Here is a 16,895-nt window from a genome sequence, read left to right as displayed (position 1 = left end):
CTGTGGCCCAATTATTGCACCTGCCATGTGAGAGGGTTCCCTCCTGGGAGGCAGGAACAGCCTCCCTGGAGATTTTGCTCTTTGCATCCCACTTTGGTTGTCTTGAAGCCAGGCTAGGAATCACAGAGGTAGGTGATAGTAAGGCTTGACAGAATTTGATTTTTATTTTTAATAATTTTGTGGCTAAATCAGTGTTTGTTTTTAAGCATTTCTTTCACTTTTTACTGTTTTTTAAATCTATTTAAATTTTCAGGATTGTGCTAAATTAGGGATATGGGGGCCAGACAATTTAGTAATGACAGTATACTGTTACGGTTGTTGGTTGTAGCTTTGTTGATCTAAGGACATAGGTAGACAAGATTATTTGGGTAGATGTGATATCTTTTATTAGATCAACTAAATAGTTGGAAAAATTGTTCTTTGCAAGCTTTTGGGCACAATTTTTTCTAACTACTTAGTTGGTCTAATAAACAATATCACATCTACCCAAAAAACCTTGTCTGCCTAGTATACTGTTAAAAGCTTTATGAAGTCACATGTCAAAATATAATAAGTAAATATCCATTTACTTGCTCAGTGGCAGTTTGGCCTCTGCCCCAATCACACAGGGGCCAGGCTGGACTCGCCAAGGGTTTGGTGCCCAATCACCAACAGGGACCTGGGCAGAGTGAGCAGCCGATGGCTGCTAGCAGCCCTGCCCCTCAAACTCCCTCTGCCAGCACCGCTGTACCAGCACAGCCCCCAGCTCCTGCAGTGGCTGCCCAAGCCACTACCAGAGGAGCAGTGTGCGGGAGTGCAGCTGGGACTCCCCTCCACTCGCCTGCAGGTCATGTGTTTGTTTGTGTGCGTGTGTGTGTGTGTGCGCATGCATGCATGCACTCATGGTGCCCCCTTCCCCAGATTTATTTACGCCCATCCCAGATTTTTACATCCCCTTGCTATAAATTTCGATTATTACCGATGAAAATATTTTGAGCCAGCTGAAATCGATGTTTATCAGTAAAAGTCTAACCCTGCCAAGCCCAGTGATAGTGAACTATTGCCAACTTCCATGACACTGGCTATTGACCTACTCTGCTGCTGTGGCTTCCCGTTTGGCTCTGGGCAGACAGAGAGCAGCTGCCTGCTCCACAGGTCTCAAGTGTATAGGAGTGGCAGGAGTTGGCAACATTTTTTGGGCAGTGTCAAAAACACCCACAACCTCAACTTGTACCATGTTGGCATGTCAGGGGCGGACAGCGGGGGAGCCATGAGGGGCCTGATCCTTGTTGTGGCAGGGCAGTCCTGGCCCCTTCCCCACTGTCTACTCTGAGGCGCTTGTGCCTGTTTCAGATCCTAGACTGCTTGCAGCAGGTGGCAGGGAGGCTGCAAGCAGCTGCATCGGGGTTCTTGGAGCCCTGACCCGGCTTGTTGCTGGCGGTGGGTGCACATGTGCCTTGAATTGGATGATGGGGAAGGGTCTGGGGCTGCAGTGTTGCAACAAGGGTCAGACCTCTCTTGGCTGTCCCATTGTCTGCCTTGAGGCACACATACCAAGCAAAATGCCTTTGCATGCCATGCTCTGGCACATGTGCTGGGGGTTGCCTACCCCAGCTCTAAGGTTTTTGTGCTTCGCCTTTGCCAGGTGAATGCACTGTGCAGGACTCCACTGTCAAACTGGCAGCGCTGGGAGGAAGCGGATTCAAAGCTGCCGTGGAAACACCATGCTTGGTGAAAACCTACAGGTACTCAGGGCCTTGGGGTAGTGATGGCAATGGCTGGCCTGAGGTGTGAAACAGGTGGCTGGGTAGTGGCTCTGACTGTCCCTGTCATGAGCGTGAATGCAAAGTTTGATGGCAGTAGGGAGCAGGGCTATAGGTTGTGCTTCCTGCAGAGCTGAGTGCTCAGATCTCTCTCTCTGGTATGGCAGGGCTTTGGTCCCAGCCCTGATGTCTAGGAAATTTAGCACCATGCTCTTTGCCATTCTGTTGAGGTGGCTGGTCAGGGGTGCATAGCTCTGAGGGCAAGAAAGGGTGCCAACCGTTTTGCTGCAACAACTGTGGCTTTTCTGGGATGGAGTAGGAATCTGTGTTACATTGAAGGAGCATCAGCAGGATCTAATTTTCCCTGTGGACTTGCAGGAGCAGGCACTTAAAGGGGAGTAAGGTGCTGAGAGGCTGCTCCTGGTAGGGCCCAGGAGGATGGAAATCCTGTCTCCCAGTACTCTCAGATCCCAAATCTTTCTGACTAGATGAGCTGGTCCCACTTCAAGAAAGCAGAATAGGGCACGCTGGGCCCTTGGCTTTCACTACAGGCAGTGTCATCTGTGCGAGAAATTCATGCTACTTCAGAGTGGGGCATGTCGTTGCCTCACTAGACAGGTCTCTTGCTGAGGCTGGCCATAGGGCTGCCACTTCTTCCTGCATGGGAAAGGCAGGGTGTCACTTGCTTGGAGGATGCCAATCTCTTTCTCTCCATATGCAAACAGGGTGGACCTGGGCTGCTGTGAGGATGGAGAAATGAACCCACTGAAGCTCCGTCTTCTCACCTGGCTGCAAGATGACACATTCTTGGCTGTTAGCCAGGGGAAGCTGGTCTCTCAGTCCATCCTGCACCATCTGAATGTGGCACCATCCTCAGCAGGGGCCACGGTGGAGGAAGAAGGGATCCTGGATCTTGGGTACTGCAAGACAATTCCTTGGGATACAGGGTTGATGCAACTGTCAAGTGATTCTAGAGCTAGACGTGGTGTCTGATATAGATCTGATACCCCTTCCTGGCTTTGATACCCCTTTCCCCTGAAGCTCCTGGGATCTGGGATTTATTCATGGCTAGGGGTCTACCTAAATCACATAGGAACTTACCATTTTTTTCAGGTTGAAGTCAGTGTAAAGTTCTGATTTCCATGGTCATTTCACGGCAGCCCTGCTCCTTGGTGCTGATTGGTGGAGAGGCCGCAGTGAGGTGGAGGAGGGACAAGGGGGCAGCTGCCATTTTATGTGTTTCCCTTTGTGCTGCCCTGACAGCTGGCGCCTTCCTCCAGTGAGGACTACTGGCTTCCACTGTGGAGCCAGCATTATATTTTTATTAAGGGTTTGGGGGGTTTTTTTGGTTGTTGATTTCACAGATTTTGCAATTTCCACAAGTCAGTCCCTATCCATGGCATATGTGTTCCTATCCCAAGAAGGTCAGGGGCTGGAAGGCTGCTACCAATGAAGCCTGGGCCCACTGATCAAGGGGATCCTTCACTGATAGAGGGAAGTGTTGCACCACCTTAAAAGTTGGTGTGCTTCAGTAGTAGGGTGCTGGAAATGCCTATGTAGTGCAGGGACCTTGAATAGTAGGCTTGGGTCTTCAGGGCTATTGTCAGCATCTTCATCCGCACCAATTTCACCCTGCTCTTTGGGACATCTACAGGGCTGTACCCTGCCTTTCACAACTCCAGGCTATTCCTAATAGGTTCTGCACCCTTACCAGTAGGCTATGGGGTCTCCCACTGGGCTTGTCTTTTGAGCCAGGAGAAAGAAAAAGCCAGACTTCCTGGATTTGGTATGACAGCTTACAGGCAAAATTGAACAGCATTTTGGGCAGTGACATGACCGTGTAGCTCTTGTTTAGCTGGAGCAGGGACTCTGATCCATCTGTAATACAAAGTCTGCAATCTCTTCCCACACTGAATAAAACACCTGGAGTCAAAGGGCATTGGCTCAAACTGTTGTACTATTGAAATCTGCCCCCACACAGAGACTCACTGAAAGCAGGCAGCATCTGACCTGCTGTAGTCCTGAAGTGCAGAGAGGCCAAAATCCTACTGGATCTGTGGTGCCTGGGTAAATGCAGTTACACTTAAGCAAATTACACTGGTCTGAGCAGAGCAGACATACTGGGGTAGGGCCTGTACATCAGGCAAGTTGCTCTACTTGGGAAAAGTTACCCCTGGGGGTAAGTCGGAAGTAACTATAATAAAGTGTAAGTTATACCATAGATCAGTGGTCCCCAACCAACCAGTCCTGATTGGCTGGTTGATCAGGGAGCCTCTTTTGGTCAATCCTGAGCTGGGAGGGATGGGTGCATGCATGCATGCACTCCTCCTCCACCAGCCCAGCAGGTCAGTCTGTGTGGGAGGGAAGGGGCGGGGGCCAGATTGAGGCCCCTGCAGTGACATATGGATGGTGCAGCCCAGCCAGGAGCAGGGGAAGGTGAGAGGAGCCACAGCCTGGCCAAGTGTTGGGAGGATTGCAGCGCAGGGGGGTGGTGGTTTTCAGGGGCACAGGGAGAGAGGGGGAGGGTGCTCCCGCTGCTGGGCGTACCCTGGTGGAGGCCCTGGGGGCATGTGCCCCCCCATCTCTGCATGGGGCGGAGGCAGCTATCTGCCCACTGTGCCTCAAGCCCGGCTGTAGCTGGCCATGTGCAAGCATGGCTCAGCCTAGCAGTGGAATGCACATGGCATTCAGCTGCTCCTAGGCCAGCTGCAGCAGGGCTCAGGGCACAAAGCCCAGCACGCAACAGCAGCTGCCTCTACCACACATGGATGAGGGGACACGTGCCCCCACAAATGCAGGTCAGTGCGGGCAGCAGCAGTGGGGGAGGGAGCGGGGCTGGAGCAGGGGCGGGCCCTGCACAGCCGGAGCAGGGGCGGAAATGAGCTGCAAGGGGCTCATCTGGGGGTTGTGGAGGGAGGGGGGGTATGCCCCTGGATCTGCACATGAGGCAGGTTACAGCTGTGGGCTGGGGTTAGGCTCTTCCTGGCAGGGGTGCTGGGAAGCACTGCACTTGGACCGGGTGCAGTGTGCCCGGTATCTGCATGCACACTGCAAGGCATTGGGGCTGTTTCCCAAGGGCATTGGGGATTCCTGAGGGCACTGGGGCTGTGTGCCCGGTATCTGTGTATGGGGAAGGGACAGGGACAAGAGGAGGGGAAGGCTGTGCTGGGCTGTTCCTGTTGTGGGTTGGGCCATGCTGCACTTCAAGTGGGCAGCAGCAGTGCTGAGAAGGGGTCGGGAGGGCTTTGGTGAATTTTCAGGTGGCTGTAGCCCCCTTGTAGCCCCGCTCCCGCCACCCCCTCCACCCGGCCTGAGCGCAGGGTGGCCGAGCACTCCCGCAGAGAAGAGCCCTGCTCCAGCTCGCAGCTGCAGCCCGCCCTGCCCTGCCCATTGTGCAGATCTGGGTGCACCCCCCAGCTCCTCCCCCATGCCTTTCTGGGCTGCATGCCCCCCATGCCCTCTGTCCCATGCCCAGCCCTGTGGGGGGCAGGCAGATTGAGGTCCCAGTGGTGAGGGAGGGAGTGGGGGGAGCCATCTGCTTTGAGCCCCTGGCCCTTCCCGTTCCCCCCACCCTTTCCCCCACAGACCTACCTGCTGGGGGGGGACATGCACCCAAATAATTTTTTCTTTCCCTGCCTCAATTGCCCCGCCCCCCCTTCCCGCCCCGCAGACTTACCTGGGTTGCTTTTAAATTCCAGAAGTGATCTCCTACTTAAAAAGGTTGGAGACCACTGCCATAGATCATGTGTCTGCAGTTCTAGTCTTTTTCATCCTAGGGTAACCATCTACTTACAGCAAAAGATCATTAAGAGTTCCCTTTCTACTGATTGGCAAGCAGGTCTAATAACACCTACTGCAGACAGCTACTTCAAAAGAGCTGCTGTCATCTGGACACTGATGTAACTTCATCAATGTAATCATGTTATGTGAACTCACCCTCCCAGTGTTAATGGGTGTGACTTTGCTGAAAGTTTTTCTAGAGACTGTAAACTAGTGGTCACCAATCTGGATCTTGATCCATCAGTAGATCTTGGAGTAGATCCAAGGCTGGGGTGGGGAGCTGAGTGCCCCCATGCATGCATGCGCATGCCCCAGCCCAGTAGGTTAGTCCATGGGGGAGGGAAGGGGCAGGGGCTAAATTGAGGCCCCCACAGTGAGGGACAGTGCAGCAGAGGCAGGAGCAGGGGTAAGTTGAGTAGGGCCCTAGCCGAGTGGGACTTACCTGCTGGGGAGGCGTGCCCCCAAATAATTGTCTCCCTCTGCCTTGATCTGCCCTCCCCCTCACTCCCCTTACCTCCCCGCAGACTTGGCAGGGGGTGGGGGTGGCGGCAGCTCATGGTAGATCTTGGGTTGCTTTTAAATGCCAAAGGTGATCTACTTAAAAAGGTTGGAGACCACTGCTGTATGCCCTCACTGACCTGATTGTATGCCTACTTACCCCAGACTGGGATAGCCAGAAGCCACATTTGGTTGCTTCTCAGTCCCATGCTGTAAAGTGAAAAGGTATGTGTAAGGGGGTTGTGCTGCAGTGCAATGATATTTCCTCTCATGTGTACCTTGTTCCAGCCTGGCTGTGCCTGTGGATGGGGAAGTGATCAGCCTGTGCTACAACCCAAAGACCAAGACAGTAGCCCTGCAGCTGGCTGATGGGCAGATATTGAAGTACCTCTGGGGTATGTTATGTCCCTGCCAATGTAACTGAGTTTAGAAAGTCATTGCTGTCACCTCCCTGTCATGACTTATTGGAATGTATGTAGCTTACATCTGAATGTACTTGATTATTAAAGGCAATAATGGAAGAGGTTATGTGCTTCCAAGCCAAAGAGGCCATTTTCTATGGCTTTGGAAGCACTGGTTGGTTGCTAGTGTCTCACTGATACTTGGCCTGTAGCCCACAAGGGACATATGTAACCCCTCTGAGCCCCCACTGCACTATCGTGCTCTGAGTTGCCTCCTGCCTTGTTGCACGCTGTAAATGAGCCCAGTTGGAGCTTTTCTGATGTGCAGTAAGGTGAAGTCTTCCTATGTCTTGTAGGTCTGTGCAGTCTTTGGGTCTCTCAGCTGTGGGGGAGGTGGGTTAATTCTCTGTGTTGCTTCTAGAAGCTCTCCGTCCAGCACTCAAGCCCTGGAGGAACAGTAGTGGCTCTGCTGTCCGCTTTCCTACCCCTTGCGTGCAAACTGCCCTGGTCACGATTGACAGAGAAGTGAGTGAATGGGAAGTGGGTTGCACTGTCTGATCGTATAGTTCTGGGTGTCTTTTACTGAATCCTTCGCCAGCTCATATGGTGGGGGGACTGGAAGGGGGGCAGGTTCCCTGGTTCATGTCCGAGAGCACTCCTTCCTATTACTCTCTTCAAGCAGATCAGGATGGAGCCAGCAAACTTGAGCTGCCTTCAACTTGCCTGATGACTTATAATGAACATGCACACAGCCCCAGCTGATAGTGGTGCATCACTGTTCTGAGGCAAGTCAGGAGCCTTAGACCCACTAAGCTCCCCACATTACTCCCATTCATTCCTATGTACAGTACTGAGCAGTCATTTATCTAGAGCTGTCTGAACAGTTCAATCAGTTGGGGCATATCACTGATTATGTTTCCTGTAACTGATGTCTTAGTGGCAGTGTTGGCAGTTGCATTAAACAGCTACCATTTGGTTTGTTTTTCTAGCTTTTGCTTTTTAAACAGATATTGTTCATTCAGGGGCAGGGGGGCACCCAAATAACCCCCTGCCTCCACCCTGGAGATTCCTTTCCACATGCATGTTCTCATGTTTCTACATTGTGGGCTGGATGCAGTGCCAACAAGTTCAGCACTATGCTCAGTAGGCCTTGGTCTAATGCTGGGGTGTCAAACTCATCAGACCCTGCAAGCTGTATGAGTGGCAAGGGGCCAGTCCATGGCCTGGATCAGGCCCATAGGCTGGCCCTGCATGCTAGATTCAGTGTGTGTTCCAGGCCAACCTTACGTTCTGCCTGCCTCAGCACTGTTGGGCCAATCCAGTGTACACTGCATGTGGGTCTCCTCTAAAACCCATGGTCAGCACTGCAGGGCTCTGTAGACCAGATCATTGACACCCCTAATCTAATGGCTTCCATTTTTCAGCTATTGGTTCTCAGCTTGCAGTGGAAAGTGCTCTGTTCCTCATCAGAGGTTTAAAGCTTGTGGTAAAAAGCTGTTGCATTTCCCACCACAAGTGTTTGAAGATGTGTTTAACTAGCAAACGCTGTCTGTTGAAATCTCGTGTGATCAAACAAATTCCTGCCAGGCTTTCTTCAGCTGGTGACTTGAGTGCTGAGAACAAGCATGAGATATCTCAGTCCAGCTTGTTACTGGTCTAAAGATAGTGGGCTTATGGTGGTGGTGCTTACGGTACTGTAATGTTATAATTGCTTGTCCTTTTTGTTGTAGGATGCAATCCTGGGTCTGAGTGACCGATGCCGCTTTTTCATTAATGATATTGAGGTACCAACGCTTTTTCTGATCCAGTTTTGTGACTCATTTGATCTATTGCTCCTGACACAGAAAGATTTCTTCTTTTTTCCTCCTCACTTTCTTTCCGCAGGTGGCTTGCAACATCACTTCATTTGTGACATATGATGAGTTTCTGCTGGTGACCACCCACTCCCACACCTGCCAGTGCCTCTCCCTGAAGGATGCATTACTGAAAGGTAAACATTCAGATAAAGCTGCAACACAACCAGCCTTCCCGAGGCCCTCTGATTTTTTAGGATAGAGCCCTGACAAATTCCCACTTTTCACTGCCAAACCTACCTGTTGTGAGCCCTTCATGATGGTGCCAATCATTAATCATCCAGCCTGGCTGCTGGTGCCAAAGAGCTCTCTTCGTTTCCACACAAGCCACAACTACTGGGGCTGGTCATCCTTCTTTCTTCCCCTGCCACCCCTTCCTCTACCTTTGCTTTGTGGTGCAGGAGAAAGTAGCTCAGTCTTCATAGGCCTATGCAGATCTGTGATATGGTGAGAGAGAGAGGCAGAACTATGCCAAAGCACAGCACCTCAGCTTATGGAGAGAATGAGGAGGGGCACCTTGGGAGTAAGGCTGGCCCTGTGAACTGGGTGTCTCATCCCAGGAGTTTAAGAATTCAGCTAGCAGGAGCTGCATTCAGTCCCTTTTTCTGCCTGCTGCCCAAGGACTAAGCCAACTCCCCTCATGGGGATGGGAGGTGGGAGGTGCCCTGGATGAACAGCACTGTGACAGTGTTTGGCACCTGGACATGGGAGGTTGGGATGATGTCAGTACTTTTTGTTCCCATGTGGACATAGTCTGTGATGTCCTTAGGCAGAGACTCAGACTTCGTCCTCTCCTCTGCCATGCTAGTGGGCAGACCAGGACCAGATGAAGTTTAACACTTCCAAGTGTAAGGTGCTCCATCTGGGGGCAAACAACCCTCAACATACATACAGGCTCAGTGGTGACAGCTTGACTTGCACCATGGCTGAAAGGGACCTACGGGTAATGATTGACCATTGCATGAGTATGAGCCATCAGTGCGAGGCAGTGGTCAGCAGGAAAAATAACATGCTGGCATGCATCAACTGATGCATCTTGTGTAAAATTAAGGAAGTGATACTCCCACTGTTCTCCACACTGGTGAGACCACAGTTGGAATACTGCATCCAATTCTGGGTGCCGCACTTCAATAAGGATGTGGAAAAACTTGAGAGGATCCAGAAAAGACCAGAAAGACACCTGTATGATCAGGGACATTCAAGGCAAGCCATATGAGGAAAGCCTGAGGGACCTGGGCCTCTTTAGCCTAAAGAAGAGAAGGATGAGAGGGGACTTGATAGTGGCTTACAGCAATATCAGAGGAGTGCATCAGAAGCTTGATGAACAACTCCTCACTAGGGCACCCCCGGGGAAGACCAGGACCAATGGATACAAACTCCTGGAAGGCCGCTTCAGGCTTAATACGAGGAAAAACTCCTTCACAGTCAGGGTGTCCAGACTGTGGAATAAACTCCCTCCAGAGGTGTTGCAGTCAGCTACCCTGGAGGTTTTCAAGAGGAGACTGGACAGTCATCTTGCTAGGGTCACCTAACCCCAGTTGTCTTCCTGCCTAGAGTGGGGGTGGGGGGCTGGACCCGATCTGCAAAGTCGCTTCCAGCCCCTAACAATCTGAGACACAGTGAAACCCTGAGTCTGGCTGGCACCCTTGGAACTTATCAGCATATTGCTAACTATCAGGATGTGGGAACCACTGTAGGTCTGGGCAGGGAGTGCTGAACTTGCAGGTGTGTTGATTCCTTACTGATAACCACATCCTTCTCAGGTCTGCAGGCCAGTGAGAGTGGCATCTCCATTCCCAACAGTGAGAGCCTACGCAAAGTGGAACGGGGCTCCAGGGTTGTCACTGTCGTACCACAGGACACTAAACTTGTGCTGCAGGTCAGTCCTTGCCCCACATTGCTGCTGCCTGCTCTCTGGGGTAGGGTGCACAGGTGGTGGGAGAAGCAGGCTAACCTCAGTGTGGGCCACTTGTAGAAGTTATGGTGGGATGGTGACATCACCTACCATCCCACAGGTCTGCCTTTGCTTTGCAGGCTGCAGTGGCACCATTCACAAACTGTGTCATAGGGCCTGGTGCTGAGCATCCTTAGCTTGCACTACCTCTCTGGCACAGGGGAGAACCTAGAAAGAAATGAGGGCTTTTAGAATTCCCATTGCATGTGAATGGGGTCAAATGAGGTTGCTCTCATCTATAACGGTGAGAGCAGAGCCTAGCTCTGGCCTTCTTCCTGGGCTGGGCTTCAATCCCTGTTATCTTCTTGCAGATCCACTTCCTGAGTGCAGGGTATTGAGCTGCCTACTTATTGGAGTGGATACAGCCCACCTCCTCCTTCCCATCAGGAGGAGGGGTGTCCTGGGCAGACACTGCCACTACTATAGCACAGTGATGTCTTGTGCCAGCAGTGCACCTACCATTGTCAGAAGAGACCCTGGAATCTCTTCCTGGCATGAACGATATTTCTGTGTTTCCTGCATTTCAGTCTCCCCTATTAAGCCAGTGTTCGTTTCTGCTCTCCCTCACTAGCCCAATATTGTGGTATTTGAGTTTGCTGCCCTCTGTAGCTCCTGGGACACAGGGCATATCTTACTGAAGTGAAAGAACAGTAACATTTTGTGTTTGAAGTCAAGGGCAGGTCCTGCTATAACAGGTCACATCCTGTCCATCTACTTCCTTCCCCCATTCCCCCATTTACTTCAGCGGTTCAAGATACTCCTGGGATAGCCCTCTATGGTTTCAAGGCAAAAAGCTCTTAGGGGGCTTGGGAATAAATATCACATTGGTCTCCTTTGTTTTAGATGCCTAGAGGGAACTTGGAGACCATTCACCACCGAGTCCTGGTTCTAGCTCAGATCCGGAAGTGGCTGGACAGGTGGGTGACAATGACCTGTTTTCATGGGTATGGTGGTACAGATGTGACTCAGAAGTGTGGGGAGGGGTAAGGTGGGCTGGAAATAGAGTAGCTAAGGAGAATTCTCTGTCATGGCCATGACTTAGCGAGCAGAAAACAAGCTTCCTGGAGTTGTGCATGCCTGATAATTGCACAGGCTCTGGAGGTCATCACCAGCAAAACATCCTCCTTTAACATTTGGTCATGGCCACCAGGTGCCATATGTTTGGTTCCTCTTTCCAAGGATCTCTGCTTTCAAAGTACAGTGGCTGGGCTTAGGAATATTATAAACAGGTCACCTTGATGTGTGGTGTGGTGTGGTGTGTGGTGTAACAGGCAGGTGAAGCACCACTGTTTCCCCTGACCCTTATAATGAGGATTACTCCTAAAATACTAGAGATTAGCTTGGGGTGTCTCTGGATAGATAGCACTGGTATTTTTCTTTTTACAATGAAGTGCTTTAAAATCTGCTGAGATCCAGCACTTTTTGCTTTAAGATCCACAGGCAGCTCTTTGAGGCTGGCCAGAATTACCTTTCATGTAAAGCCCACCCACTTTAACATCTGAGCATGGGGGCTTAGGGCAGGCCTGGTCAGTCTTCTTCACAGAGGGAAAGAGTCCATGCAACATCCTGGGATGGCAGTGAAGATCTTGCCAGTTTTATATATGGCCTGGCTTGTTCCCCTCCATGGGTGTATGACCAAAAAGTAGCATGTTATATGTTCCTTGCGCATCTGACTTGCGCCCTGTGTGGTGTTGCTCTTCTCTGTGTAAACATGCTGGCATTTGTCCCATTCCAACAGACTTATGTTCAGAGAAGCATTTGAGTGTATGAGGAAGCTGAGAATCAATCTCAATCTCCTTTATGATCACAATCCCAAGGCAAGTATGTACAAATGTTGTGTCTCCTTCCTCATCTGTCTGCCATCTAGGTGTTGCGACTGGGAAAGTGTTGTTTAGTAACTATTCAGGCTGTTGGGGGAATGAAGGTTTCTCTAGCAACTGGAGAGATTTCAGGTCTGCAGAACTTCTGCTGCATGCCTGCTGCTTGTCCTAATTATGCAATTGGGTCCTGTGAAGGCAACCTTCCTGCTGCAAAGGGGAACAGTGGTAGTAAGCAGGGAGCGCCAGTGGGTACGCACTGTGGCATCTGCAAGAAGCATCCTGAGAGGAAATCTGACCTTGAATTTCACTTGTCCTACTCTTGCTAATTTAAATGAAGTCTTTAAAGTCACTGTTCCCAGAGGGGAGGGGAGTGGGGATGTGTTTAATGAGTAGCAGCAACAAAAGTGTAAGGGTTTTTTTTGTTCATTTCAGGTTTTCCTGGAAAATGTAGAAACCTTCATCAAGCAAATAGATTCTGTGAATTACATCAACTTATTTTTCACTGAGCTAAAGTAAGCATCATTCTTCAAATGAAAGCATGTGTGGTAAGCACAGATGAAGTAGAATAGCTGCATCTGCCTTCCATTAGCTGAAATAGCAACAGGAGCAAGCTCCTGAACAGTTAGAGGGATCCAGTTGAATTGCAGTTGATCCTGACTCCCATTGGTGGTTGTCTGGGCAGGGTTTTCCATTGCATTGGTTTGTAGCAGTTCATACCGTTTGCTTTCTAGTTTGCATGATGTTTCAAAGTACACGTTGCCATTCCAGTTCTGGCCACCTTTTTGGCTTAGGAGATTCCTGAGGTGGATGATTCTGTCTGAGCTAAGAGGAACAAGTTAGTGCCTCCCTTGGGCCTGGGGCCATGATTTTTGTTTAGGCTCTTGGAGAACAGTCCTGACTTTTCAAAAGAGCTGAGTACCAACTACCTTTTAAGTCAATGAGAGTTACCAAGTTTCTTATTTAAGCACCTAAAAATGAGCTGAGCAGTCTTTCTTTGGGCTCCTAATTTTCAACATTTCAACCTTTATGATCTCTGTTTAGGCACCTAAGCAAAAGCCTTGGTTTTCAAAGGTGACAAGCACTTGCTATAACTTTAGAGACACCATTTGTTTTGGATCCCATTGCCTAGTTTCAATGCAGACTGTTGCAGCAATGTTCTGAGCAATCATTTGCATCCCTGAAGTGAGTGAGCCATTCTGACTGAGGGTTTTTGGTTGTAGCCATGTTGGTCTAAGGACATAGGCAAGCAAGGTTCTTTGAGTAGATGTGATATCTTTTATTAGACCAAATGAGTTGGAAAAAAGTTCTTGGGAAACTTTCGGGCGCAGTCACCCTTCTTCACACACAGGCAGATTCTGCTGTTCTGAGGCTCCAAGAAATGAGAGAAGCTAAAAGTGTGGCAGGATGTCAGTGAGAATGTAAATAAGTAGAAATTAGAAAGACAAAAGGTAAAGCAGAGAGAGGAGGGGATAGAAAGCAGGGGGAAAAAGGCTAAAGGGAGACATTACAGTGATAGAATACAAGGTAGAAAAGAGGGTGTCAGTGAAAAAAGAAATAGCTGGAGATCAGGAAAACAGAAATGAGAGAAGCTCAAAGTGTGAGAGAATGTAGTGAAAATATGAATAGGTAAAAAGAAAAAAGGTAAAGCAGGAGTGGGAGGGAAGGGAAGAAATCACGGGGAAAACAAGGTGAAAGGGAAACACTACAGTGGTAAGAAAGAGGCTCTCAATGAAGAAGAAAATAGTAGGAAATCAGGGACACAAAGGACAGAAAAATAGTGGAGGGGAGAAAAGGGGGAAAAGAAGAATGTAAGAGGTCAGATCAGGCAGGTACCTGGTGAATCAGATGTCAGACAGGTTATAATGTGTCATAAATCCAATATCTATATTGAGTCCATGATTTTTTGTATCTGGTAGATTTATGAAGTGAAGTTCATAGGCTTGTCTACGGAAGGTATTTTGTAAGTTCCCTTTGAGGATTAGAACAGAGTTTGGAGAGTGCAGTTGTTGTTTGGTTTCTCCTACATATTTTCCATCAGGCCATTTGGTGCACTGGACGAGGTATATAACATTTCTGGAGGTGCAGGTGTAAGATCCAAGAGTGGTGATGTGGTGTGGTTCTGTTGGGTGTGGTTATTGTGGGGGTGGTGGAGATGTGTTGGCAGGTTTTGCATTTCTTGTCCTGGCATGGTCTGGATTCATTCGGTGTGGTTTGGATCATAGGGAGTTTGCTTCTGATGATTAAGTTAGTGAGGTTCGGTGCTTGTTTAAAGGCTAATATGGGTGGTTCTGGAAAGATCTCTTGAAGAGAAGGGTCTTCTAGTATGGGTTGCAGTTTGAGGATTTTCCGCGTAGGTTCCAGGGAAGGGTAATATGTCATAGCTAATAGTGTACGATTTGTGGGGATTTTCTTTTTGTACTACAGCAAATCTTCATGTATCTGGGTTGCTCTTTCAAAAGTGTGATCTATCTCTCTGGAGGAGTGTCCTTGTTGACTATGTAAGAAACTCATGGACCAACATGCATGTCTACACAGAACTAGCAATCGCCCTAAACCAGGGGTGGGCAAATTGCGGCCCGTGGGCTGGGTGCAGCCTGCCAGGCCATTCTGTCTGACCCATGGGGTCCTTAAAAAATTTAGATAATATTTATCTGCCCCAGCTGCCTGTTATGTGGCCCTTGATGGCTTGCCAAAACTCAGTAAGCGGCCCTCTGCCCAAAATAATTGCCCGCCCTTGCCCTAAACACACCAAGAAAGCTGTAATATACAGCCAAGCACTCCGATACCACCGAATTTGCAGCGAGGAGAATACCCATGACCACCACCTCACAAATCTCGAAAGGGGCCTTCAGTCAATAAGGACGCTCCTCCAGAGTATTACCACTGTAGTGTTTCCCTTTGGCCATTTTTCCCCTCCCTCCCCACTTTCTTCCCCCTCCCTCCCCTGCTTTACCTTTTGTTTTTCCTTGTTTACCTATTTATATTTTCACTACAGCCTATCACACTTTGAGCTTCTCGCATTCCTGTTTTCCTGATCTCCAACTATTTCCTTTTTCACTGACAGCCTCTTTTCTACCTTGTATTCTATCACTGTAATGTCTCCCTTTGGCCTTTTTTCCCCTGCTTTCTTTCCCTTCCCCTCTGCTTTACTTTTTGTCTTTCTAATTTCTACTTATTTACATTCTCACTGACATCCTGCCACACTTTTAGCTTCTCTCATTTTTTGGAGTCTCAGAACAGCAGAATCTCCCTATGCATGAAGAAGGGTGACTGTGCCTGAAAACTTGCCAAGAACTTTTTTCCAACTACTCAGTTTGTCTAATAAAAGATATCACATCTACTCAAAGAACCTTGCTTGCCATTCTGACTGAGACACTCCTCACATGGGGTTGTCTAGTCCTTGAGGGCAGCTTGTAGCAATAAGTTTTATTTTTCTTTGGGAGGGTGAGGAGTGAGTCACATAACTCTCTTGATGTCATCTGGCATTGTCAGAGGATCATGGATATGGGTAGATAAGTGTCTACTCAGAACAAATTGTATCAAGAAATGTGTTACATGACTACATTGATTTTGTCAAAAGTATTTTTGTGCCAGGCTGTAGGTAGCCACCTAGCTGGTATTTCATTACATATATTTCTTTTTTAGAGATGAAGACTTCACAAAGACTATGTACCCATCTCCAGTTGGCAGCATTGTCCAGCCAGTACTGTGTCCTACCCAGAAAAAAGTCGATCTTGTTTGTGATGCAATGAGAGCTGCCATGGAAAAGATTAACCCCCACAAGTAAATGAAGTGCTTAATACAGATCAGGGCAGAACCATCAAAGTCACTTTCAGACTCTAAAACACTTCTTTAAACATTCTTTTAAATTAGTTCACTTCAGAATACTCATGTTTTGTTCTGAATATAGCAGGCATTTGTCAAGACAATTTTTCAGTAAACATCTTTTTAAGTGTACCATCTTTCATGGAAAGATAAAAAATATATGTGTGCGTGTGTGTGTGTATCTATATGATAGATAATTTCTTGGTGAAAAGTCCCACTTGAGTTAAAAAGACGACGACTTTGTTCTTCATTAGAAGTTTGGGCTAACTTCATTGACCAGCTCCAGCTGATTTCACTTAATTCTGTTTTCTGTCTAGTACAAAGGCTAATAAGGAGAAAGAGCTGGTGTCACAATGCAGATTATATCACCAGATAGTACTTGTACATGTAAGACAAGTTAGGACATTCACCAGTCATAATTTTCCTGGCTGGTATCTATCCCTCCCTTTTAAAATTATGAAACAAAATTCTCAGTCCTTTCATTAAAGCAAAACTATAACAGACATCCTCAGTAATATAAAAAAGATTCTAATACAAAGAAGAAAAAGCAATACATTGCATTTTTCTTTCCTTCTGACTTGTTTCTTGTATTGCTTCCTTTTCCCTCAGATATTGTCTATCAATACTGACATCCTATGTGAAAAAAAGTACCCCAGAACTGGAAGTCGCCCTCCAGAAAGTGCATGAGCTGCGAGGTGAGGAACTGATAATGCTGACATGCCTGAAGAAGCCTGTTGATATGATGTGGTTGAATTACTATCAGTATTCATGACCGTCAACTAGACTCTGAGGTTTTGCCAAACTGTTAAGAGTCAAAAACCAGAAAGGAATAAACTTTTTTCTCCAAGGAAACAGCAGTAAATTGTCCCTGTGGAGAAACAGGTTATGTAGTTGGGTGAGGCTTGGTGTGGTGGTGATCCTGCTGCCAAGGCTGATTGTACAGGTTTGTAGTCTTCTGCTACTTCTGGCCAGTCTCAGTTATTTGGATATAATTTTTCACCACTCCTGGTACTGGTCCTGTG

The 16,895-nt window shown here is 48.4% G+C and overlaps 1 protein-coding gene across 3 annotated transcripts in view; it reads left to right on the top strand.

The window, feature by feature from the left end:
* ELP1 (elongator acetyltransferase complex subunit 1) overlaps positions 1-16,895 on the top strand; it is a 54,532-nt gene that overhangs the window by 19,199 nt on the left and 18,438 nt on the right. For 2 of the 3 annotated variants that reach the window (XM_006259250.4, XM_019490736.2), the window contains exons 13-24: positions 1,625-1,724; positions 2,468-2,659; positions 6,309-6,415; positions 6,843-6,946; positions 8,152-8,205; positions 8,306-8,411; positions 10,038-10,153; positions 11,072-11,145; positions 11,967-12,045; positions 12,481-12,560; positions 15,694-15,831; positions 16,483-16,568. In XM_006259250.4, the coding sequence (XP_006259312.1) occupies positions 1,625-1,724; positions 2,468-2,659; positions 6,309-6,415; positions 6,843-6,946; positions 8,152-8,205; positions 8,306-8,411; positions 10,038-10,153; positions 11,072-11,145; positions 11,967-12,045; positions 12,481-12,560; positions 15,694-15,831; positions 16,483-16,568 (1,236 nt within the window). The remainder of the gene's footprint in view (positions 1-1,624; positions 1,725-2,467; positions 2,660-6,308; positions 6,416-6,842; positions 6,947-8,151; positions 8,206-8,305; positions 8,412-10,037; positions 10,154-11,071; positions 11,146-11,966; positions 12,046-12,480; positions 12,561-15,693; positions 15,832-16,482; positions 16,569-16,895) is intronic. The other variant, XM_014596190.3, reaches the window with a different exon arrangement.

The sequence above is a fragment of the Alligator mississippiensis genome, chromosome 3 (assembly GCF_030867095.1).
Source record: "Alligator mississippiensis isolate rAllMis1 chromosome 3, rAllMis1, whole genome shotgun sequence".
NCBI classification, from domain to species: Eukaryota; Metazoa; Chordata; order Crocodylia; family Alligatoridae; genus Alligator; species Alligator mississippiensis.
Note: the sequence above shows the minus strand (reverse complement) of the source record. Positions and strands in the feature narration are given on the sequence as shown.